The sequence below is a fragment of the Thamnophis sirtalis genome, unplaced genomic scaffold (assembly GCF_051295495.1).
Source record: "Thamnophis sirtalis isolate CommonGarterSnake01/CBP01778 unplaced genomic scaffold, rThaSir2_p1.2 scaffold_13, whole genome shotgun sequence".
NCBI lineage: Eukaryota > Metazoa > Chordata > Lepidosauria > Squamata > Natricidae > Thamnophis > Thamnophis sirtalis.
In genome coordinates, this window is record NW_028261393.1 from 18,854,976 (window position 1) to 18,879,436 (window position 24,461).

Consider the following 24,461-nt stretch of genomic DNA (forward strand, 5'->3'; position numbering starts at 1 on the left):
CGTTGCCAAGACAATCTCAATCTTACACGGTAAAAGACCCAAATACAACAAGACCAGCACGCACGCACACACGCATGCACGCACTCATGCACACATGCACGCACACACACACACACACACACCAGCAAGAGTTAAAGGAACTGTTCTTCAAAATTAATGGAAATTTAGATAGTATCTTCCCTTAATTTTAAGCCAGTCTTCTCCGATCTTTTACCTTCTCGATTTTAAGGAGGTCAACTCCCATAATTCCTACTTAATGCTAAGTCTGTTGGTTAATAATTATGGGAATTAAACTCAAATGTAGCTTGGAGAACACAGGGATGGGAAAGAATTGTGTAAATCAGTATTTAGATTTTGTTTCCAGATGTGTGGATGTTAATTCCCCAAATTATTGTTGTTGACGATTCTGGGAATTAAATCCCATATATCCATATTTGGGAAGGCTGTTGTACAGTAGTCAGTGAAGGGTTCAGTAGGCAACTGCCTTGCCCTCCTTCATTAACTGTTCAAACTAGGAGGTTGCCCTATGCCACATAAAACTGTTTGATCAGCAAATTTTCTTCTCTGGTTTTACTGGAAGTACTACTTTAGTGCATCTGGATCAACGGTGGGTTGCACATTTTGTTACCATCAGTTCTCCGTACACACACACAGTCGCTTTATGGGCATCCACGCCCCTTCCATGCAAGTGCCTGGTCTCAAAAATGTGCCTAAATAGGACGGCATAGAGCTGGGGTGGGTGAGCAGGCTACCGGTTTGGGTGAATCGGTCCGAAATGGCTGAATACCACCTCTGATCTGGATGTGGGCGGAGATCACAGATCTCTGCCGCTATCAGATTTGTTTTGATCTGAGTATAGAGCAGTTGGGTCTTTTTCCATGCAAGGTATGTTCAACTGAGTGATGGTTCCTCCCTTAAGTAAAACTAGTGAGAGGATGCCAAATTTGAACTGCCAAATTGCAGGCAGCCGGCAGGCAGCAGAAGTAGCCTTCAGTACTGCATTCACAGTTGTAACATTCTGACACAATAAGTCAGAACCCAACAAAGAATCCAGTAGCTTACTGTGATGTGTGAAACAGAACCTAGAATTGCCATGTTATTTCACTGCTCTTACTATTGTGGGTCCTTTTGACTAGGTTCTGATGAACAACAAAAAAAAAAGATTAAACTTGGGGACATTTTTCCTGCAAAATTATTTTGTCCTATTTCTATCACATCATCAATGACTCTTTCAGTTGCTTTCGTTGACAGCCACTCAAAACACCAAATCCTCTTCTATTACTTATTCTCCATCAATGGAATTACCTTTCCGGAGACATTCACTTGGCATTAGTAGCATTAGTGCTACAGATAAATTTTCAGTATTTATATATCTTTTTATTTTGCTCTTGGCTTCACTTATTTATTGCACTGTTTCCATCATATTCCACTAGGTTTATCGTTAAAAACTTAAAGCTGTTTTTATCAGTTTTATTTTGCGCATGATAGTTTTATTTATCTGCACTCCCTCCATATACTTTCAATAATGGACTACTCTGAAAGTGCAATCCATCCATCACCTCCTTCTACAATACTAATTGATACCACAAATATTCATGGATCTCTGCAAACAGTTACGACTTCGATCCCGATCAGATTCAAAGTTGACTCAGCCTTCCATCCTTCTGAGATGGGTAAAATGGGAGCCCAGATTGTTGGGGGCGATATGCTGACTCTGTAAACCACTTAGAGAGGGCTGTAAAAGCACTATGAAGCGGTATATAAGTCTAAGTGTTATTGCCATTTCCCTATTTTATGATGTTCCTTGCCACATTTGATAAGTGAATCACTGCAGTTGTTAGAAATACGGTTAAGTGGATCTGGCTTCCCCATGACTCTGTAGATCGCTCAGAGCACGGGTGTCAAACTCGTTCGCGTCACGTGATGTATAGTGATGTATTGCTATGTTGTTTGCCTTTGCAAAGCCGGGGTGGGCATGGCCTGTGCATGACGCATCTGTTTGACAGGCCTGGCTTAAGAGAGTGCTGTAAAGCACAGTGAAGCTTTATATAAGTTTAAGTGCTCTTGCTATTGTAATTCTTGTACTTAAGCTTCCTCCAATAGGGCATGAGAGCAGGACCAATGGAAAAAAGTGGCAAACCTGTGTCTTTTCAGAGAAGCATCTTCTCACATAGAGAGACAGTGTGGTCTAGTAGTTAAGGCACCAGGCTAGAAAGCAGGAGACCATGGATTCAAGTCTAGTCTTGGCCATGAAAGCCTTTGTTCTGATCGGGGCTTCCCGAGAGCATAAAGCAAACTCCTTGGCCCGAGAAATAACCCTTTTATTAATTAACTGTGAATTCTGCTCATTCACATCCAGCAAAGTCTTTCAAGGGAGGATTTATAGTCACAGTCCTTATCTGGCTTGGACAGCTGCCAAGCTGATATCTGCAGAACTTGGCAAGGAGTCTCGGAGAGTCATGAACCAATTAAGCGAACTAATTGTCTCCTGCAAACTCCACTCCCCTTTCGCTCTAATTTCCTCTGAGAGGGGCAATTCATCGTCCACCTGTGGCCTTACTCCCAAGTCGACCCCTGTTCTTTAGCGGTTCCCTTTGTCTGGCAACTCTGTGCATGCGCACACTGGGAACAGTCTCCAGTTGTTCATCTGCCTCACTGATGTCTGATTCTGAAGGCAGCTGATAACTGGCATACGGCTCTGGCCCCCTCTCTACCTCCGAAACAGAGCCCTCATCAAACCCCATCAAACCCCAGATTCCAGGACTGGCCCATGTTCCTCCCCAACCTCCTCATTGTCTGAATCTGCTGCCAGCTCCACTGGCCGCAGGTGGGCTACAACAATCTTGGGCCAATCACTTGGTCTTAGACCAACCCACCTCAGAAGATTGTTGTTGTGGGGATAATAGGAATTGTATTGGATATGTTTGCCACCTTGAATTATTTGTAAAAATAATACAGGTGGGATATAAACAAAAAAATAAACAGATGCTTCCTCCTGATTTTAGTGTGTCCAACACAGAGACTGCTGCTGTGCTGAATCTCATAGCCTCATGACAGCTTCTGCTAAACCACAATTTTAACATCACTTTTTATTTTTCACCTTCATGCTCAGAACACTTATCGGAAATACTCCCACATATTTTAAACATGAGTGTAAAATGATGGATATTGGATGGTATTATTATTTTTAAAACATCTTATAATTTTCCAAGATGATTTGATTGAGAATTCGTGCCGCGGCTGCTGCTGTAAAATGGTGCGTAATACCTACGTACCGGATAAAGCTCTGCAGTCCTTTTTAAATGATATCTTTGACTCGGCTTTTGGAGGGCAGATTGTACGTGTGTTGTGTAAATACTAATCCAGACAATTGTTCCAAACAATTACCCGACATGTGATTCATTTTAGCTTACAACAAGCCCCGGGGCCAAGGTACTTTACTATGAAACAGCCGTATTGTTTTAACACTTACTGGAGTGAGGGTATCTGGTTTACACATCTTTAGCAACAAGACAATCAGTGGTCGGATTCAAATAATTTAACAACCATTTCTCTGCCTCAATGACCAGCTGGGTAGGCGTGGCCAACTCAACGTCACCCAGGTTGATGGGTGCTTCACCTTAGCTGTTACAATGTAATAAGGGTTAAGCAGAGAGGCAGTTTCTGTTAGCAGGGCAATAAAGATTAGACTAAAAACAACACCAGAGTGTTTCCTTCCTGCCTTCCTTACAGGATTAGCCCTGTGAAGTGGAAATAACACAAAATGAGATTTCTTCCAACAACCGGTTCTCCCGAATAGGTGCGAACTGGCTGAATCCCACCACTGAAGACAGTGTGTTTTCGGAATATAGGTAGTTTTTGATTTACAACCTTTCTTTTAATGACTATTCAAAGTTACAATGGCACTAAAAAAGTAACGTATATAACCATTTTCCATACAAATGTTGCAGCGTCCCCATGGTCACATCACATGATCGAAATTCAGACACTTGGCAACTGATTCATATTTATGATGGTTGCAGTGTCCTGCGGTCATGTGATCCCCTTTTGCAACCTTCTGATAAGCAAAGTCAATGGGGAAACCTAATGGCCGTGTTATACTAATTTAACAACTGCAGTGATTCACTTAACAACTGTGGCAAGAAAGGTCATAAAATGTGGCAAAACTCAATAGCTATCTCACTTAGCAACAGAAATTTGGGGCTCAATTGTGGTTATAAGTCAAGGACTACCGATAAAGAGCGTTGCAGTGACTTTTGTCTTCTTATTTGCTATTCTTATCCAAGGCAAACAGGTATGAAAGGCCTCCATTCCAGGGAATTTAATAACATATTTTAAAGCAACTTCCTTCTCCTCTGTCCACCAGTCCATCAAGAGAAAGAGATTGGGGGCTACAGATGTTATTCCTAGTAGTGTCTCCATCATATTTTCCTAACGCTAAAGTTGTCATCCCTTAAGAAGTGTTCCTGTGTTGAGATAATTTTTGTGGATTTCCCACCCTCCTGATTATATAAGAGGTGTACACATTTTTCTAGCACCATATCACAAGTACATCAGTGGTGGGTTTCAAATTATTTTAGAATCTCTTCTGTAGGTGTGGCCTGCTTTGTGGGAGTGGTTTGCCAGCCATGTGACTGGGTGGGTGTGGCTTGGCAGTCATGTGACTGGGTGGGCATGGCCAACATGTAAAATGTGGCCACTTAACAACGCTCTTGCTTAGCAACCAAAATGTTGGTTCAGAAACTCTGGCATTTGAAGCATGCAAGTCTTAAAGCTGTCAAGTTACAAGATCCTTGCACCCCTAACCCTTTAGAAAAAAAAAAACCAGGGGTGTTCAAACTTGACAGCTTTAAGACTTGTGGACTTCAACTCCCAGAATTCCTCCTCTCGCTCTTCATCTTGATGATGTGCGGACGGGCAGAGGGAGGGAGCTGGAACCGGTTCTAAACGGCACTGTAGATTTGTGGAACCTCTTCTATAGAAGAGGTTAGAACTGGCAGGAACCCACCCCTGAAGTACATTGACAATAATGCAGAACCCATTGTAGCGAACCATATGCAGAACCATATGTGATTAGCTGAAACACTCATCCTTAAAAGCAGGGGTCACCAAACGTTTGGACCTTAGGGACCACTAAATTCATAATTTTAAATATCACGGACCACTAATATGATCTGCCTAATGACTGGCTGGGTGGGCATGGCTTAGTGGTCATGTGACTGGGTGGGCATGGCCAACTCTATGTCACTCACATGGAGGGGCGCCTCGCCAGCCCCTCCTCACTCTTCCCCTCCCAGCTACTCCTCACCTTCCCGCCCGGGCTCCTTAGGACCCCAATAGGAAGCAGTTGTTGGAGCTAAGCAGCCAGCATGAGAAAGAGTTGGCAAAACAGCTCAGTTTAAATTGGATCTACTGAGAAGGAGACTCCGCAGTTGCACCTCATTGAGGACTACGAGCATAGGCTTTCCAAGCAGGGGGAAGACCTGCGGGAGTGCAAGGCCAGGTACTTGCGCCTTGAGCCTCAGCCAGCTGAGATGGTCAGCCAGTTCCAGGCCATGATGCAGTCTCACTGGAACAAGGCCCTCCGGCTCTTCGCCATCAATGATGCTTCTCTCCAGCGTTCCCTCCAGCTTTTACCACCAGTGACACGTCCCTCCAGCCCTGCACCAGGAGGCTGAAGCAGAGCCCAAGTCGGGATTTCTGGCCCCCTCTGCCCTGCACAAAAAGACCCTGAAGGGGGAGACTCTCTGCAGCAACACAAATGTTCATTTCACGTATCTGGTCCAGGGAGTGTAGTTTGGGGACCCTTAATTTAATGCAATATAAAAAATGCAAATAATTTTTCTGTGGCCCACCAGTAGTCCACAGACCACCATTTGGTGACTGCTGCTTAAAAGAGTGAGCAGAAATAATGGCAATAGGGAGGAAAGTTAGAATGTGGAACAGTGTTCCCCAACCTTGACACTTGGATATTTATGGACTTCAGTGCCCAGAATTAGGACTTGCTGGCTGGGTGGTGAATTCTGGGAGTTGAAGTCCACACTTCTTCAAGTAGCCATGATTGAAAAACACTGTTATAGCATGTGCCATGTGTTCTATGAAGCATCAAACTGATAGACTATAATTCACATATAATAGCATTCTTAGTTGGTTCATGGTGGGAAAACAAAATGAATTCAGAGATTTTTTTAAAGAAAAAGATTTGTAAAGTCTAGTCATTACCACGTGAATAGATAGATCTCTCAAAATCTGTTTTTCTCAGTTTCCTATTTCCCTGATAGTAATTTCAGTTCCCCATGTTAGGGGAGAGAAATGAACAATCTTTTTTAGCCACCAAGCTATATCAAGTGATCAGAATTTGAAAACCTTTTTAAAAAAATAAATCATTTACAGCCTATTCAAGGTCTAAGGATAAAAGTTTCCTGAAAATGAATTAGCCTTCCATCTGATTCTGGTAATGTACATTCCATTTGCAGGTGCTTATGCTAAACAGCAGATGGCAGTAGTAAGGTGCTCTTGATAGGAAAACCTCTGAGAAAAACCAGCCCTTGCTAGTCCCTAAATGGCCAAGAAATCCCAGAGTTGTAAAATAGACTAGGGCAGGAGTGGGCAACTATGGCCTCTTTATGACCTGTAGACTTCAACTCCCAGTATTCCTGAGCCAGAACGGCTTGCTTAAGAATTCTGGGAGTTGAAATCCACAGGTTGTAAAATAGTCATTGTTGCCCATCTCTGGACTAGGGGATCATGAAACCTAAATAGCTTGAAGGATTCAATGGCCAGATTTATTCACTGTAGTAAATCATAGGATAGTTTAAGTAGAGGTGAGCAACTGGCTGCTGAAAGGCCATATGTGTGGGTTAAGTCTCAGAGTAAGGACCCCTCCCTGAATGAAATTCAAAAAATTGATGCTGCAATTCAGTCCTATCAACTCTGCTGTTTTTAAGGGGAAAACCTCACAACATGGTGTGGGAAGAAATGTCCATTTGGGTTCAGTTCCAAGTGGGGAGAAAAACACTGGAAACATGGTGGCTGATTGAAAAGATGGTTTAATGGTGAACAGGACCACATGGATTTGAAGTCCTGAGCAAAAAAAGGGAAGAGATGCTGAAAGTGCCCTGGTTTTATGCCCTCTCTGGGCTTTTGAATTTGAGCTTGTATTCTGATTGGTTCTCAGACTCTCATGGGGCCATGCAGGGGCAAATCTGTAGGCTGTCCTGAGTCCCAGGCTTGGTTGAGCCTTGCTGGGTGATGATGTAATGAAAGGGCTTTGGGATTCCTATTACAGCTCTGCCTGAAGGAGGTGGATCTTTGTTATGTACAATAGACTGGCTCAGGCCTTAATGGCCCATTGACAAAGGTGTGTGTGGGGGGGTGAGTTTCTGCCTCCCTTTTAGGGGAAATATTCTGCCCTTTTAATATTTCCTTAAAAAATTCATTTTTCTAGGAGAGGGGTGGGTGCTAACTTCCTACAGTCTTTAAAAACTCTTAAGCAGACTTACTACATTTAAAAACCAAGTTAGAGAAAAAATGCAAAGTATGGCTTGTGGAGTTCTTTCCAACCTTTGGACCCACAGCAGGGGTAGCAAGAGGTATATGTATTTTTCTTCTGTACACAAAGCAAGGTGCCATGTGTCTCTGTGTATCTGTGTGTTTGCTTTTGCTTCCCCTTCGTTTTGCAGAGGTACCTAGGTGTGAGTGGCAAGCCAGGGCAGGCTGCATGTGCTCTGCTCACATCACCACAAGGAGGCTTTGTTCTGACCTAGGCTCCCCAAGAACATGAAGCAAACTCCTTGTCCTGACCAAAACCCAATTTACTGTGAATTCTGCTCATTCACATCCAGCAAAGTCTTTTAAGGGAGGATTTACAGTTACAAACCTTATCTGGGTTGGAAAGCTGCCAGGCCGAGATCTGCAAAACTTGGCAAGGAGTCTCGGAGAGTCACAAGCCAATTAAGCAAACTAATTGTCTCCTGCAAACTCCATTCCCCTTTTGCTCCTCTTTTATTTCCTCTGGGAGGGGTCGTTCATTGTCCACCCGTGGCCTTCCTCCCGAGTTGACTCCTGTTCTTTAGCTGTTCCCTTTGTCTGGCAACTCTGTGCATGCGCACACTGGGAACAGGCTCCAGCTGTTTGTCTGCCTCACTGATGTCTGATTCTGAAGGCAGCTGATAACTGGCATACGGCTCTGCCCCCCTCTCTCCCTCCAACTCAGAGCCCTCATCAGAGCTTTCCCCAGACTCCAGCGCTGCCCCGTGTTCCCCCCCAACCTCCTCAATATCCGAATCTGCTGCCAGTTCCTCTGGCTGCTGGTGGGCCCCAACAGGCTTGGAAGAAATTGTTTCCAAAGGGAAGCATTGGGATCCAACATGGATGAACTAGGTTGTGACCTTGAACACCTGGGTCTTGCCGTACAGGTATTAGAAAAAAAATCAGCTCTTTTTTAGAAGTAGAAAGGAAGTGGCTCCTTTGGTGGAGGCTGGAGGGATGTGGAATGCTGCTGCTGCTGCCACCCAGCATCTCATACACAACCATAAACCTGACTCATACTGGAAATTAACAACAGCTTCCTGCTAAGTAGGTCAAGGCATCTTAAATGGAATGGTGTAACTTGCTTCTTGGACACTACAAATGAAGGGCTGTGTCAATCTGGCTCAGCTGGATTTTAAGAGAGTCATTCAACCGTTCTGGATGAAACTACAGCAAGCACTTGGTGGCTTTGACTTTTGACTTTTGTCTTTGTTTTGGTTTTTGTTTTGTTATATTGTTTTACTTGGCAGGTTCCAAAACAGCTGAATTTCCTGCTAGGAGAAAGGTGTGTTTATCAGAATCCAGAGTGCAGCATTAGCACTAGCATTTATATACTGCTTCACAGTGCTATACAGCCCTCTCTAAGTGGTTTACAGAGTCAGCCTCTTGCCCCCAATAATCTGGGTCCTCATTTTACATGCCTTGGAAGGATGGAAGGCTGAGTCAACCTTGAGCCAGTCAGGATCGAACTCCTTGCTGTGGGCAGAGTCAGCCTGCAATACTACATTCTAACTATTGCACCACCACGGCTCCTAGCAATAGCACTTAGACTTATATACCACTTTGCAGTGCTTTACAGCCCTCTCTAAGCCATTTACAGTCAGCCTACTGCCCCCAACAATCTGGGTCCTCATTTTACATGCCTTGGAAGGATGGAAGGCCGAGTCAACCTTGAGCGGCTCAGAATCAAACTCCTGGCAGTGAGTAGTGATCTAGCCTGCAGTACTGCATTTTAACCACCATGCCACCACAGTGGTCTTCTCTAGGCCCTCTTGCAGATGGAAATTTGGACATTAGGACAGTGTTTCTCAGCCTTGGCAACTTTTAAGATGTGTGGACTTCAACTCCCAGAATTCCCCAGCCAGCATGCCAGCCTGCCATAACACTGTATTAGAGATTTCCCCGAGAAACACTGCTTGTGTGCTACCAGCAAAAGAGGAATTGCATTGAAAATTCAGACCCCCCCCCACCCTCTTTGTGTGAAATAGAACAAAACAAAATAGAAACAGAACAGTTGTACTATATGTAGTAGAGGTGGAGAAATAGAGGCCCTTGCTAAACGTTTGATGGTAATCTTGACTTTCAGGCTGGTCATTTCAGCACTTGGTTTGCACAACATAATAAATCTATTGAATATGCATGGGATACACAAGGTTAGGTAAACACTATTTAGCATCTTTTCATCCTGCTTTGCAGCAAAGATTCCATTTTTAGAAGGCTAATGCTAGCTGGGGAATTCTGGGAGTTGAGGTTCACAGGTCATAAAGGAGCCACAGTTGCCCACACCTCCCTTGGAGGATTAGATTGACTATGGAGAGCAAATGTCAAATGCAGATGATTGATGTCATTTTCAGCATGGGATATTCTGTGCATTTGATGATATTTCAAATTCCACAAAAGGATTTTTTTTAATCATCGTAAATGCCCCGGTGGGTAAACTCACAACCATGTTTCTCTTTTTATTGTTTGTCTCAAAAGTACTTTGGCACTTTTGAGGCAAAGTGGCAAACTGGACTCCCTTTTTCTTTGAAGATGTTTCGCTTCTCATCCAAGAAGCCTCTTCAATTCTTTTTATTGTTGGTTAAGGAGTTATGAACTATGGCTACATTTAACTATTCAATCAAAAATAAAGCTGTAAGCAGCTGCAAACAAGGGTATTTATTTATTTATTTATTTGTTTGTTTGTTTGTTTATTTGTCAAACATGTACAAGATAACAAGTATAGGTATGAACATAAACATGAACAAAGGAAGTAAATACAGATAAATGGGGACAGTAAGATAGGGACGGTTGGCACACTGGTGCACTTATGCCCCCCCTTTACAGACCACTTAAGAATGGGGTGAGGTCCACAGTAGACAGTTTGAGGTTGAAGCTGTGAGGATGTAACAACGGAGTTGAGTTGTGCATTCCAGGTGTTGACCACTCTGTTGCTGAAGTTGCATTTTCTGCAATCAAATTTGGAGAGATTTATCTTGAGTTTGTATCGATTGTTTGCCCGTGTATTATTGTGGTTGAAGCTGAAGAAGTTGTTGACAGGCAAGGCATTGTAGCAGACAATTTTGTGTAGGATGCTTAGATCGGACCACAGGTGCCGTTGTTCCAGATTGACCAAGCCCAAAATTTCAAGCTGGTTGGCATAGGAAATTCTATTGTGAGTAGAGGAGTGGCGTATTCTTCTTGTGAAATACCTCTGAAGCCACTCAATCGTGTTAATGTCTGATATTAATGGTATCTCTGGGAGAGTAAAAAAAAAAAGTTAAGATGGTATCAATGACAATAGATACTCTCTGCCCCTTTTGACAAGAAGGGTGGGTTATGAGTGATATGGCTCCAGTCACTACCTTGGCTTTTTTTGAACCTAGATGTCCCTGCTTCTAAATGATTTCTAAGTCATGGAAATGCTTTAGACGTTGACATCACCTCTTGGGAACTTCACATTCTAATTTGTATGACAGAGCTCTGGTTTGTTTGAAGAACAAAAATGTGTTGGCAATTTGGACTTTCTAGGAGGAGCTCCTTGAGTTAGAGAGAGAGAGAGAAAGAGATTAGACTGATCCCTTCTCTGTTTTATTGTAGCCAGGGAACAACCTACTTCACGGAGTTATTTCTGACATTTCCTGTTCTTTTATTTTATTCTGTTCTGTCATGCTTTGGTTTTATTGTGTTGAACTTTTTTAAATGCCCATTTTAAATGAGTAGATTTATAAGCTTCTTTCTCATCACTTGTTTTTTATATAGTCATGGTTAGGTCATTGGCAGGGTTTTTGTAAGTTAAATAGAAAGCAATTCATTGTGTTATTTATTAGATGTATAAAAGGCAAAGGTAGAGATTTCCTTGTCCAGTTGTGTCTGACTCTAAGGCACAGTGCTCATCTCTGTTTCTTGGCCAAGGGAGCCGGGGTTGCCCAAAGACATTTTCCATGGTCATCTGGCCAGCATGACTATACGCCGAGGCTCACGGAAAACTCTTATCTTCCCTCTGAAATGGTACCTATTTATCTACTCGCATTTGCATGCTTTCGAAGTGCTAGGTGGGCAGGAGCTGGGGCGAGGAACAAGAGCTCACCCCATTGCATGGTGTTCAGATATTGAACCTGGGCTTGTCAGCTTTACAGCCCGGGTTCAATTATATTTATACCCTGTCTTTATTCCATATATCGTGGGGCGGCATGCATCATACCCCCTTCTCCTATTTTCTCCACAACAATATTGTGTGAGTGGGATAGAAATTTCTTAGCAATCTGAGCCGATGAGAAGCATTTTGAAATTACTGACCTATCTCTCAATCTCAATGTTTGTTTTATGGAGTGACTCTTTAGTGAGGCAAATGCACTCTGTGTGTGTTCAGAGGCATTCTTTTCTCCCTTCTTGCTTTCTATAGTCTTCCACTGTATGTGAAAAATATAAGAGATGAGTTTCAATACTTATTTCAGATGTTTCCTTCTGTTACAAGAAATGAATTTGCTTTCCAAAATGAATTTGGAAAGCAAAGTTTTTAAACTTTGCTTCTAATCTGAGCTTCTGAACGAAAAATGAACAAATAAATATATTGTGTAGGTTGACAGAGTAGGCACCATTCTCTCTCTCTTTTGCTGTCTTGTACTCCAAATTGTCTTTCATTCCTATTTCTTTACTGTTTTCTCATAGAGGAGAATATTTGTAGCTCAAGGTTCCTTACTATAGCACTGATGATGTTACCTAATTTGGATAATGAAACATCTGCAAGGAAACAACCAAGCTCAGAAAGCACCAAGTACCCCTTCTTGGTTTCTGCTTTGTAATTTGTTTTCCAAATTGGGATATTTTTGTTTTTACCAATATGTCTTTGTAAGCAGTGCCAGTATGTCATGATTTTTGCAGCTGAGCATGGCTTGGATAGGAAAATGACTCATAAGGAGGTCTTTTTTCTTCTTCTGAAGACAAAATGAAATTCCAGCGGTGACCTTTCAGATGATCCACGCTATGCCACAATGAACAAAGTGGGCAAAACAGAATGTGTTTACAAGGTTGTTTACAGTCAAACATTAGCAAGTGTTAATGAGCATTGCCATAATCAAGCTAAGATGTAGTCAATTCCCTTGTGCTTAAAACATGAACGTCTCAGCATCGGACCAGTTTAGGAAACTATCCAGAGATTTCATGGTCCTTCAGTTTGGCACCTTCTAGATGTTTTAGGACTTTGAAATGATGGACATCATTCTGGGACGTGGGGGTGCTCCAGGAGCCTTCCAGGCAGTTGCTTACACGACAAGCCATTTTGTGTTACATTTTTGCTCATAAAAGAAATGAAAAGGGAAGCAGTATGCTCTCTCCAATATTTGGGCAGGCCAGATGCTTTGACAGAAGAGGAAAAAAAACAATTTCTTCCCTGGCTCAGCTGATAAAGGGAGGAGAACTTGTGGCTTAGAGGTTAATACAACTGCCTAATATGTAAGCAGCCCAAGTTCAAATCCCAGCAAGGGTATGGCTAGCTGATGAGAGCTAAATAGTTTGAAATGGATCTATACTAGTCTCCCTACATTTCTTTATGATTTAGAAGCTGCCCATTTTGCCCACAGAGTGACTTTACATTATGTACAAGTAAAACCAAACAATATAAAAGCTGAATTATTTTGTCCCATAAATTGATCCTAATGCTTTGGGCCCTGTGCAGGTCTTTTCTTTACATTTCTCTGTATGGGAAATATAAATATAAATATAGGGAGATGCTTTATTTACATATAAATGTGATAAGAAAATGCTTTCTATATTCTAATTATTTATTTGATTTGTTTCCCATCTTTATCATTTTTACAAATAACTCAAGGCAGTCAACCTAGCCAAAACAAATTCCTTCACTTATTTTCCACACAACAACAACAACAACTTTGTGAGGTGGGTTGGGTTGAGAGCTAGTGACTGGCCCAAAGTCACTCAACTGGCTTTCATGGCTAAGGCAGGATTTGAACCTAGGGTCTCCTGGCGATTGGCCAAAAGTCACCAAGCTGGGATTAGAACTCACTCTCTCCTGGTTTCTAACCTGATGCCTTAACCATTGGTCCAAACTGACCCTCTGTTCTATTCTATTCTATTCTCTGTTCTAATTCTATTTTTTATTCTATTCTTTGTTCTACTATTTTATTCCATTCTCTGTCTAATTCTCTTCTATTGCTATCTCTGTATTATGACTATGATAATAGTGTGAAAAGATATGATAACTTTATCATTGTAAGCCACCCTGAGTGCCACATACATTTTCTTAAATAAATAAATACTATTACAGTTACTATGCTATTATTATGCAATTACTATTTATTTTATTTATTTGCTTAATTTCTATGACTATCCATCTCAACCAAATGATTTTGGGTGACTTACAGTTACACTATTACTATAATAATGTTAATATTATACTATTACTATTCAATAGACTACACTTTATTACTCTACTACAATTACCTATAATACTATGCACTCTTCTATACTATTACTTATATGCATCATAGTTTCTGTCTTAAGCCCGGTCTACCTTAAATGCTTTCTTGCTGAAATTTCTTCTCCTTTTTCTGACCAGCATGTAAAACTCTTGTGCCTTTTTGTTTTTACACTGGTGCATTGTCTTATTGTTTAGTCCTCAATCTATAACCATAATTGAACCCAAAATTTATGTTGTTAAGTGAGAAATTTTCTAAGTGAGCATTGTTTGCCACATTTATTAAGTGAATCACTGCAGTTGTTAAATTGGTAACACGGTTGTTAAGTGAATCTGGCTTCCCCATTGATTTTGCTTGTCAGAAGGTCGCAGAAGGAGATCACGTGACGGGACACTTGCATAGAACAGAACAGAATAGAATTCTTTATTGGCCAAGTGTGAGTGGACACATAAAGAATTTATCTTTGGTGCAGATGCTCTCAGTGTACATAAAAAGAAATGATATATTCGTCAAGAATCATAAGGTACAACACTTAATGATAGTCATAGGGTACTAATAAACAATCAGGAAACAATATCAATATCAATATAAATCATAAGGATACAAGCAACAAAGGTACACTCCTGCAGTCATAAGTGGGAGGAGATGAGTGATAGGAAGGATGAGAAGATTAATAGCAATAGTAATGGAGCCAGTGAATAGTTTGACAGTGGTGAGGGAATTACTGTATTTTTCAGAGTATAAGACGCACCTTTTTTCCTCTAAAAAGAGGCTGAAAATCTGGGTGCATCTTGTACACCGAATACAGAATTTTTGCTTCCTGAAGCCCTGTCCCCTTCACCAAAATGGCCGTGCATAGCCTTATGGAAGCTTTCAGAGAGCTCCTGGGGGCTGGGGAGGGCAAAATGAGTGAAAATGGGCCGTTTTTTGCTCAATTTTGTCCCCCCAACCCCCAGCAGCACTCTATCAGCCTCTATAAGACTATGCATGCAATTTTTTGACAAAAAAGCAGCCCGTTTTCATAAAAAATGGGCCATTTTTTTGCTCGTTTTGCGGGGCTCCACCCCCGCCCAAGGAGCACTCTGCAAGTCCCCCCCAAGGCTATTCATGCCTTTTTTGGGGGGGGAAATGGGCCCATTTTCGTGAAAAATGGGCCGTTTTGGGGAGGTTTGCAGTGCAAAAACTTCTTTTTTTCCTTTCAGAAAGCTGTTTATTTAGAGTGTTTGATGAGAATTATGTTGGTCAAGTGCTGTGCCAGCAGAAACAACATTTTAGGTGCTACAGGTTGTCAGCCATTTCCTTCTCCAGCACATGGATAAATACACCTGGAAACATCTACCTACCTACTCCCCCCCCTCTCCCTACCTACTCTATTTCTTTCTCTCTCCCCCTCTATCTAGCTATATACCTACCTACCTACTCTCTCTCTCTCCCCTACCTATCTATTGTATTTCTCTCTATTTCTCTCTCTCTATCCCTCTACCTACCTATCTACACACACTCTCTCTCCCTACCTATCTACTGTACTTCTCTCTCTCTCTCTCTTTCTCTCTCTCTCTCTTTCTCTCTCTCTATCCCTCTACCCACCTACCTATCTACACACACACTCTCTCTCCCTAGCTACCTACTGTATTTCTCTCTCTCTGTCTATCCCTTTACCTATCTACCTACCTACCTACCTACCTACCTACCTACCTACCTACCCTCTTTCTCCCTACCTACCTACTGCATTTCTCTCTCTTTCTCTCCCTCTCTCCCTCTATCTACCTACCTACTTTTTTTAAAAAAAATTGGCTCTTCAAAACCTGGATGCGTCTTATACTCCGAAAAATACAGGTATTTGTTTAGCAGAGTCATGGCTTTCAGGGGAAAACTGTCCTTGTGTCTAGTTGTTCTGGTGTGCATTGCTCTATAGCGTCTCATTTTGAGGATGGGAGTTGAAACAATTTATGTCCAGGATGCGAGGGGGTCTGTAGATATTTTCGCATCCCTTTTTTTGATTTGTGCAGTGTACAAATCCTCAATGGAAGACAGGTTGGTAGCAGTTGTTTTTTCTGCAGTTCTAATTATCCTCTGAAGTCTGTGTCTCCATTTATGCTCCAATGGAGGGGGGCCTAATTAGTCTGTTGAGCACATTTAGAATTTGAACTTCATTGTTAGGGATCCCTCACAATATGGTGCCGTGGAAAGGATGTCAAATCCAGGGGTTGGTTCCTGCTGGTATTACTACTGGTTCGGCGCATAAAAATATTTGCACATTCTGCCTGTGTGCTTATTTGCACCTAAAAAGGTCTGTGCACACACACAACTTTAGAAAAGGGGGAAAAAAATTACATTTTTTCAATGTAGATTGTTCTGCGCAGGTGCAGAACAGAAAATCAAGATGGCACCGCCGAGGATGGAACCTGTTTGGGTGCGTGTCCGGCCGAGTTACTATATACTCGGCCGAACCGGTCTGAACCGTTAGGAACCCACCTGTAGTCCAATCACAAATGGCCCATTTATTAAAAGCAAATCAGCCAGGTTGCTCCCTGTCTCTTCAGCCCAACCTCGAATGCTCTCTGTTAATTCAGCCTATTTGGGTTTTTTTTTCCTTGACCCTTCCACACAAGGCCTTAGATTTGTTTTTTTAGAAGTGACCCAGAAGCATCTCTAATAAAGATAATCTTTAAAGCTGCCCCCTTATTTTGCAGTATGCCTGCTTTGTTGTTGTTGCTGTTGCTGCTGTTGTGTTTAAGTCAAGTTCAAAGAAACCAGAGGGAGGATGGAATCTGCCAGGCTTCATGGAAAATGACATGGAATAATCTGTTTGGGGGGCAATCTGGGTGGGGACCCAGCCAGGCCTAATCTTTTGCTTTCCTTTTCTCCCACCCTATCCCACCCTATCCCACCCCTCCCCACTCCAACTCCAGCAAAATCAGAGGAACCCCTTGGGAAGGCAACCACAAGCAGCCTCAGCCTCAAAGTGGGGCTGACACTGATAGAGACCTGCCTTGTCCTAATCCCAGCATGGAGAAAGTTGCCCGCTCCCATCAAAACAAGCCGGGAGGCCCTGCCTCAAGCCCTTTGCTGCGGAGGAAGAAAAATCCTCCCGACGCGGTCAAGAAGACACCCTTTGGCAAAGTGTCGGCAGCCTCCCAGAAGGTCGAAGGAAGAGACACCAGAGCCAGCAGCCCCTCTAAAGTGTCTAAGCTGCTTGAGGCCTGGGAGAAAGGACTCGTGGGGACGGACGCCACTGGCCCAGCTCCTTCCGCTGAAACTAGGCCCTCCCGTTCCCCCGTACCTACCAGGCGCTTAATTTCAACCCCAGAAGGTGCCCATGCTTTTCATCCCACTGCTTATAGGAATTCCTTACCCTCCAACGTGTCCTCTGTGAATGCCAAGCGATGCCTTTCTCCAGCAAATGCCAAGCAGTCTTTTTCTCCAGTGGGGAGAAGGAAATCCACTTTCTCGGAGGAGACCAAGCGTTCGTGTTCTCCTGATCCTCGGCCTCCTTCTGGGACAACAGCAGAAAACCGCAGGTCCCAGTCTCCAGCAGAGAAGAGGCAGCCTCCTCCACCACCAGCAAAACCACAGCTCCCTCCCCCACTCAAGGCCAAGCCAACACATGTGCCCCCCTTGCCGACAGGTGGCATCCATTCACGTTCCCCGGTAGGGAGGAAAGATGCCCCTTCCAGAATAGAGAATCACTCCTTCTCATCCCTGGATGATACCCAGCACTCATCCTGCTTGGCAGGAAACAGGTCCTCCTATTCAGTGACTGATATGAGGCGTTTGTATTCTGGAGGAAGCACCACAGCTTCTTCAACAGTGGACACCAGGCGGCCATTCACCTTAGCAGAAAGCAGGAGCAAGTCTCCCTCCTCCAATGCCAGGAGCTCACCTTCCCGAGGGGTCCCAAAGAGTTCCTCACCCTCCTTGGATGTCAGGTATCCATCCCCTCCTCCAGACAATAGATGGTTTTCCTCCTCCGCAGATGCCAGGTGCCCTTCCCCGGCAGAGATCAACAGCTTGCCACCTCCACCAGATACCCTACTCTTCTCCTGCCCGGCAGACAACTGGCGCTCTTCATCCCCAGCAGAGGCTGGGGTCTGCCCTTCCTTGGTGGACTCCAGAAGCTTCTCTCCCACAGCAATGGAGGGGCATTCCTGCTCTCCCAACCCACAGAGAAATTTTACTGCTCATGGACCTGTTTTTTCTCAAGTTTATTCCCGACTTCCCAAGCCGAAGTGCCCGGGGAAGAAAGAGATGCAAGATGGCGTCAGTAGCAGAGTGACTGAATCACCTGGAGCCACACACTCTTCGGCTGATGTGCACAGTCCTGGGGACACCGGATTCCAGAAAGAGAATCAGGCCACAGACGTAAATGGACTGCGAGAAGAGAATTTGGGCCTTTCTCACAACAGCTCAAGTGGAACTGTCTCCCAGAAAGAAGGCCATGTGCTCAATGGGGATGTTTCCAAGTTGGACACTGGATCCCTGAAGGAAAACAATGTCGCTGATGCTTTGGCACGTCTATCCTTACGGGAAAGTTCTCCCAACACCCTCAATTCTATTTCATTCTCCGGGTCTCCGGGGAGAAATTACACGCCCTCTGCCCCGAGCTCTGCATTTCCTGAGGAGCGTTTTGTGTTCAAGCCAGTCCAGAACACCGTCTGTTCCAGCACTGTAGCCAAATCCCATGCCCAGTGGAATGGCCCCAAGGGGAACAACACGATTGTTTTTAGAGCCCAACAGCAAGTGATTGTGCCTCAGCCCGGATGCTCCACCATTTACCAAGTTGGGCGAGAGTTGGTTATGTCTGGATCAGGAAACACCAGCCAGAGCCAGCGAGAGAAACCCTTTGCTCCCAGCTCCAGCACTGCGTTGGAAGAATCCTGGCCACCCCAGCCTGATCTCCCCCATGCCAAGTCTCCGCAAAGAGCCTGCTCCTCCTTCCCCAAATCTCACATCTTCTCCGCACCAGAGTCACAGCCTGAGAATGGCATGACTCACTCTCAAAATGCCAATGTGAGGGATGCCCAGAGGCCAAGGTGTGTGCCTGCGCCGAGCCCCAACTGCACATCAAACAGAGAGGCAGCTATCGCTAGGGAGGGAGTAGTTCCATTCAGCGCAGCCCAGAGAGACGGCAGCCTGCCCAGCAATTCTGCCTCCCAGAAGCCCAGCAACCTGTTCACAGGGAGCAGGTCTGAACAGGAGCGAGGCATGCCCACTGCAGGAGGCCTAATAACCAACGGGCCAGATCAAGAGAGCAGCTGGCTAGGCGTGGGAAAAGCCAGCTTATCTGCCAAGAGGAGAAATGAGTGCCCCTTGGACACTGCAGAGGAAATCAGAATCTCCACTGCATCTCAGCCAAGTTCTCCAGGGGATCATAAAGCCCGAACGCAGGATGACGAACTGAAGAAAGAAAAGCAGATTTCGGGCAAAGGCCCTCTGATATTTGCCCTGGAACAAGAGACTTCCCCTGCTGGGAGCCTAAGCTCCTTTTCATGGCCCGAACCCCCAAGTGACTTAATGAGAAGTTTCAGCCAGACAGGAGAACAGGAGCCCGAGGAAGCTGTGGAGGAAATGGAGCATTTTGTGGACACCCTGCGCAACATGGACCCTGCTGAGCTTCGGAAGCCTTCAAAGGCCCTCTCCAGGACGCCACGCCCTTCCTCTCTTGCCAAGCACACCGTCCTCCCGCCTATTGATGAGAACCACATCGCTCCCAAGTCAAAGGCTTCTTTCCCAATAGCATTAGACCAGCTGTTTTCTCTCAGTGAGGAAAACCTGGAGGAAGGAACAGGAACCAAGGGGGAGGAGCCAGGATTGGCAAAAGAAGACACGGAGGAGATCGAGAACCCTTATCTCAATAAAGAAGAGAAACCATGGGATAGCAGCATAGGCAGGAGATCATCCTTTTGGGAAAGTCAGCAGTGCAAGACCGAGGAAGACTCTGGACCTCCTTTCCCTGGAAAATTTCACCAAAGCCTGGGAGATGTCAAGGCTGGCGTCATTGCCCCCAGAACGATTGTAAATCATCCGTCCAACTTGATTAGAACCAATGTTCTCTCAGGGATGGCTCTTTTGTCCAACTTCATAGACAGAAAGGTTGTGGAAGACAAGCCGTATTCTCGCTTGGACAACAGCTTCCTTTATAGCAAGTTCATGTCCCCAGAAAAGGCTGAATCCAAGAGCCTAGCGAAAAAGAAGGACATGAGCCCAGTTATCCAGAAAAACAGCAGCCAGGCGGCCCCAAGTGCCCATCAGCAAGACACAGCTCACAAGGGATTACCACTAAGTGCACTCCATGCTGGGCACAACTTCAGAGCTCCGGACACAGGTGTTGGTTCCAAGCAGGTTATCCTTCTGTCCAAGGAAGCAGAATCCTTGATGCAGTCAGAAATTCAGGTGAGCGAATTGTTGCTGGGTATCCTGAAATCCAGGTCAAGTTGACTTTAATGTACGTAACTGTTCTCAAGCTTGTGCCTGCATAATGTCTTGGGCTTTCAGTTGGGCTTTCACTTTTCATTTTATTATCCTGTGTACTTTGGGGATTATGGGAGGAAGTCTAAGGCAGGGGTCTCCAATCTTGGCAACTTTAAGACTTGTGGACTTCAAGCAAAACTGGCTGATGAATTATGGGGGTTGAAGTTCACATGTCTTAAAGTTGCCAAGGTTGGAGACCCCCGTGGCACGACAAAACCGCGCTCCACTAAAGCGCGCCCGACATCATAAGCAGGGTGACAACAGCGACCGCGGAGAAAAAAGGGCTCTTTAAATAGCGCTTTGAAAGCAAGCCGATTCAAGTTAAGGTAAGGGTTAGGTTTAGGGTTAGGTTTAGGGTTAGGTTTAGGGTTAGGTTAAGGGTTAGGGTTAGGGTTAGGGTTAGGTTTAGGGTTAGGTTAAGGGTTAGGGTTAGGTTTAGGGTTAGGTTAAGGGTTAGGATTAGGTTTAGGGTTAGGTTTAGGGTTAGGTTAAGGGTTAGGTTTAGGATTAGGATTAGGTTTAGGGGGGTTAGGTTTAGGTTTAGGGGTTAATTTTAGCTTAAGTGTTTACAGCGTGCTTTTTTCTTCGCGCTGTTGTCGCGCTGTGATGACGTCAGCTACGCGGTTTCGTCAAGCGTGCTTTAGTCAAACGCGGTTTTGTGGTGGAATCGGAGACCCCTGGTCTAAGGCATCTGGAGAGCCCTGAGTTAAGGAAAGCTGAATGACCAAACCTGTTTGGTCTTTGCTGATGACAACTGTAATGTGTGTCAGTGCAACAATCGGATGCCCAAGCAATTGGTTCTAGGAACAATGAGCATGTCACTAAATAAAAAGGTTTTTAAGCTTTATTATTAGCTCAGTGATAATAATCACTGAGATAGTAATAGTAATAATAATAGTAATAATAATAATAATTACTACTATTACTACTACTACTACTACTACTACTACTACTACTTTATTAGCTCAGTGATAATAATTCAGGAACATGGTGGCTCAGCTCGTCAATCAGAAAGGTTAGCAGTTCATTGGTTCGAATCCCTAGTGCCACGTGACAAGGTAAACTCCCGTTATTTGTCCCAGCTTCTGCCAACCTAGCAGTTCGAAAGCACGTAAAAATGCAAGTAGAAAAATAGGAACCACCTTTGGTAGGAAGGGAACAGAGTTCTGTGCGCTTTTGGCGTTTAGTCATGCTGGCCACATGACCATGGAGACGTCTTCGGACAGTGCTGGCTCTTTGGCTTTGAAACAAAGATGAGCACCGCCCCTTAGAATCGGGAACGACTAGCACATGTGTGCGAGGGGAACCTTTACCTTTAAATAAAAAGGATTTTAAGCTTTATTATTAGCTCATGCAAAGAGATTTAAAAGCATACTATAAAAAAGCATACATTCCCTAGCAAGATGACACCCAAATTGCTCACAAGCTGCCAGGAGCTCTTTAATAACTACAGCAAAGAAGTCCAAGGATGGACAGCATGCACAGCATCTAGTGCTAGGTTCTGAATGGCACATGACTTTAGGATGGGAATGGAAAGTCTGAGACTTTTACAGTAAGGAAAACTTGCAGCTATGTGAAAATCCCCCCTGCTTCCCCTTTATTTCAAAACAAGAGTAAAAAGCAGGTTAGCTCATGCTAATGAGTTTTAAACTTCTAGACTTTTCTTAAAGTCAAATAATACAAATAAACTAAATCTTAATCTTAATCTTAATATGGAGAAATCAAAATAATGTCACCAAATTTCATTGGAATAGCAATGGTCTTCCAAACAGCCACTACACATGGGTCTCTCTTGCCACTCTGTGTGTTCAAGAGCTGGGCTGTTGAACTCTCTCTGAGTTCTGCAATGTGGAAAAAAGCATCATACCCTTTTGCATCCAGATGAGTTATCGTCTCCGTCTTCAGCCAGTGGCGGAACGGGTGGCACAGGTTAAGTTCAAAAGGATGGTTACAGGGCCAAACCCACCACTTTGCTCAATTGCACAGCACTTAGAGAAACCACTTGGATGCGGTGCCTTAATGAAGGTCATTATTTACAATCTTTAAATGGGACGGCTACAGAGTCAGTGATGCTTATTAAAAAAAATTGAAAAGTGGTCATCTCAGACAGTAGAGCAGAGATAAAAGGTATAAAGGTTCCCCTCGCACATATCTGCTAGTTGTTCCCGACTCTAGGGGGCAATGCTGATCTCCGTTTCAAAGCCAAAGAGCCAGCGCTGTCCAAACACGTCTCCATGGTCATGTGGCCGGCATGACTGAATACCAAAGGCACACAGAACGCTGTTACCTTCCCACCAAAGGTGGTTCCTATTTTTTCGTGCTTTCGAACTGCTAGGTTGGCAGAAGCTGGGACAGAAGTAACAGAAGTTCACCCCGTTACACAATACTAGGAATTCGAACTGCCGAACTGCCGACCTTTCTGATCGACAAGCTCAGTGACTTTGCCAATGAGCCAACGCATCCCTACAGAGCAGAGATACAATAGGCCTACATGATGAAAACACTGCAACATTCCATTTTAAAGAGCTGAACCCTCACCTCAAACTACAATGGTTGTGAGAGCTTGTGCCGAGGGTTGGACTAGATGGCCTACAAGGTCCCTTTCAACTCTACTAATCTGTATCTATACACATGTTCAATTCCCCCCTCCCTTCCCCCCCCTTTATGTTTAAACAAGAATTTTCAGTGGTGAAGAGAACGAGAGGAACAAGAGACTCAGAGGTTTCTAATATGTAAAGCTTTGCAACTTGACAGTTTCACAACAGCCTCCTTTATGGAGCACAAGACACAGGTTCCGACTCGCTCTTCTGGATAAATATTCCCATTCCCTGCCCCCCAATTGCTCTTATGTCAGGTCCCTTGAGCAATCTGGATTTCCATGCAGGGCTGGGTGCACGGTGTTTCACAGCTGTGGCGGTGCTTCCAGAGAAAGAGGAATGCTCCTTATGCAAGCAAGAATGCATTAAGTCAGAGAACTTTCTATTGGCGTTGTGAAACTGACCTCAGTAGATTATTATGACACCAACTAGATGAGTTCTTTGATAAGATTGGCTTGCAAAATCGATTCTTGTAGAACATGATTAACATGGGCCAAGGAGAGGATGGAGAGCATGGACTGTCTTCTCCCTCGTCTTTTGAACCCATAATTGTCAGAGTCGGTTTAATGTCAGGGTTCCAAACAATGCACCTATAGCAAATAGAACTCCAAGGCAGTTAAGTTCCTCAAAGAATAGTTTTATTGGCTATATCATATTGGCACAGGCTGGTGAAAACCAACTCTGAAGGTTCCCATGGTTTTCACCTAATTAAAAGTGAAAGTTTTCCCCCTTTTCCCAAACAATCAGTCACATGGTCCAATCAAAGTGCAGTCCGGTTGCTTGGCCATCATCATTCCGACTTTCTTCAGCCCCCCTGTGGGAATGTCCTTGGTTCACAAGGAAAACTATTTTGTTTTGGCTACCAAACCCCAGCTATCACTATTCACCCCCTATTCACATACACATACATACATGCATGCATATATCAGAAATGATCCAACAATGCTCCTGACCTGTGTATGTTGGGGAGAGGAATATTTCGATGGAATGCAAGAGACACATGTGGTATAGTACAGGTAGTCCTCGACTTACAACAGTTCATTTAGTGACTGTTCAACATTACAACAGCACTGAAAAATATGACTGTTTTTCACAATTATGACCTTTGCAGCATCCCCATGATCATGTGATCAAAATTCAGATGCTTGGCAACCGGCTCATGTTTATGACAATCGCTGTGTCTCAGGGCCCTTTTGTGACTTTCTGGCAAGCAATTAATGGGAAAGCCAGATTCATTTAATAACCAAGATGCTAACTTATCCACTGCAGTGAGTCGCTTAACGACTGTGGCAAGAAAGGTCATAAAATGGGACAAAACTCATTTAAATGACTCACTTAACCACAGAAATTTGGGGCTCAACAGTGGTCGTAAATCAAAGACTACCTGTAGTTAAGGGGTTGAGATTCAATCTTAGTCCCTTTTCAACCATGGAAATACCCCGAAGTT

General features: G+C 44.0%; 1 protein-coding gene across 1 annotated transcript in view; it reads left to right on the top strand.

Moving 5' to 3' along the window:
• The first annotated feature begins 16,862 nt into the window (after nucleotides 1–16,862).
• CRYBG2 (crystallin beta-gamma domain containing 2) overlaps nucleotides 16,863–24,461 on the top strand; it is a 32,560-nt gene continuing 24,961 nt past the window's right edge. The window contains exon 1 of the mRNA XM_087727310.1: nucleotides 16,863–20,339. Within this exon, the coding sequence (XP_087583436.1) occupies nucleotides 16,956–20,339 (3,384 nt within the window). The 5' untranslated portion in view covers nucleotides 16,863–16,955. The remainder of the gene's footprint in view (nucleotides 20,340–24,461) is intronic.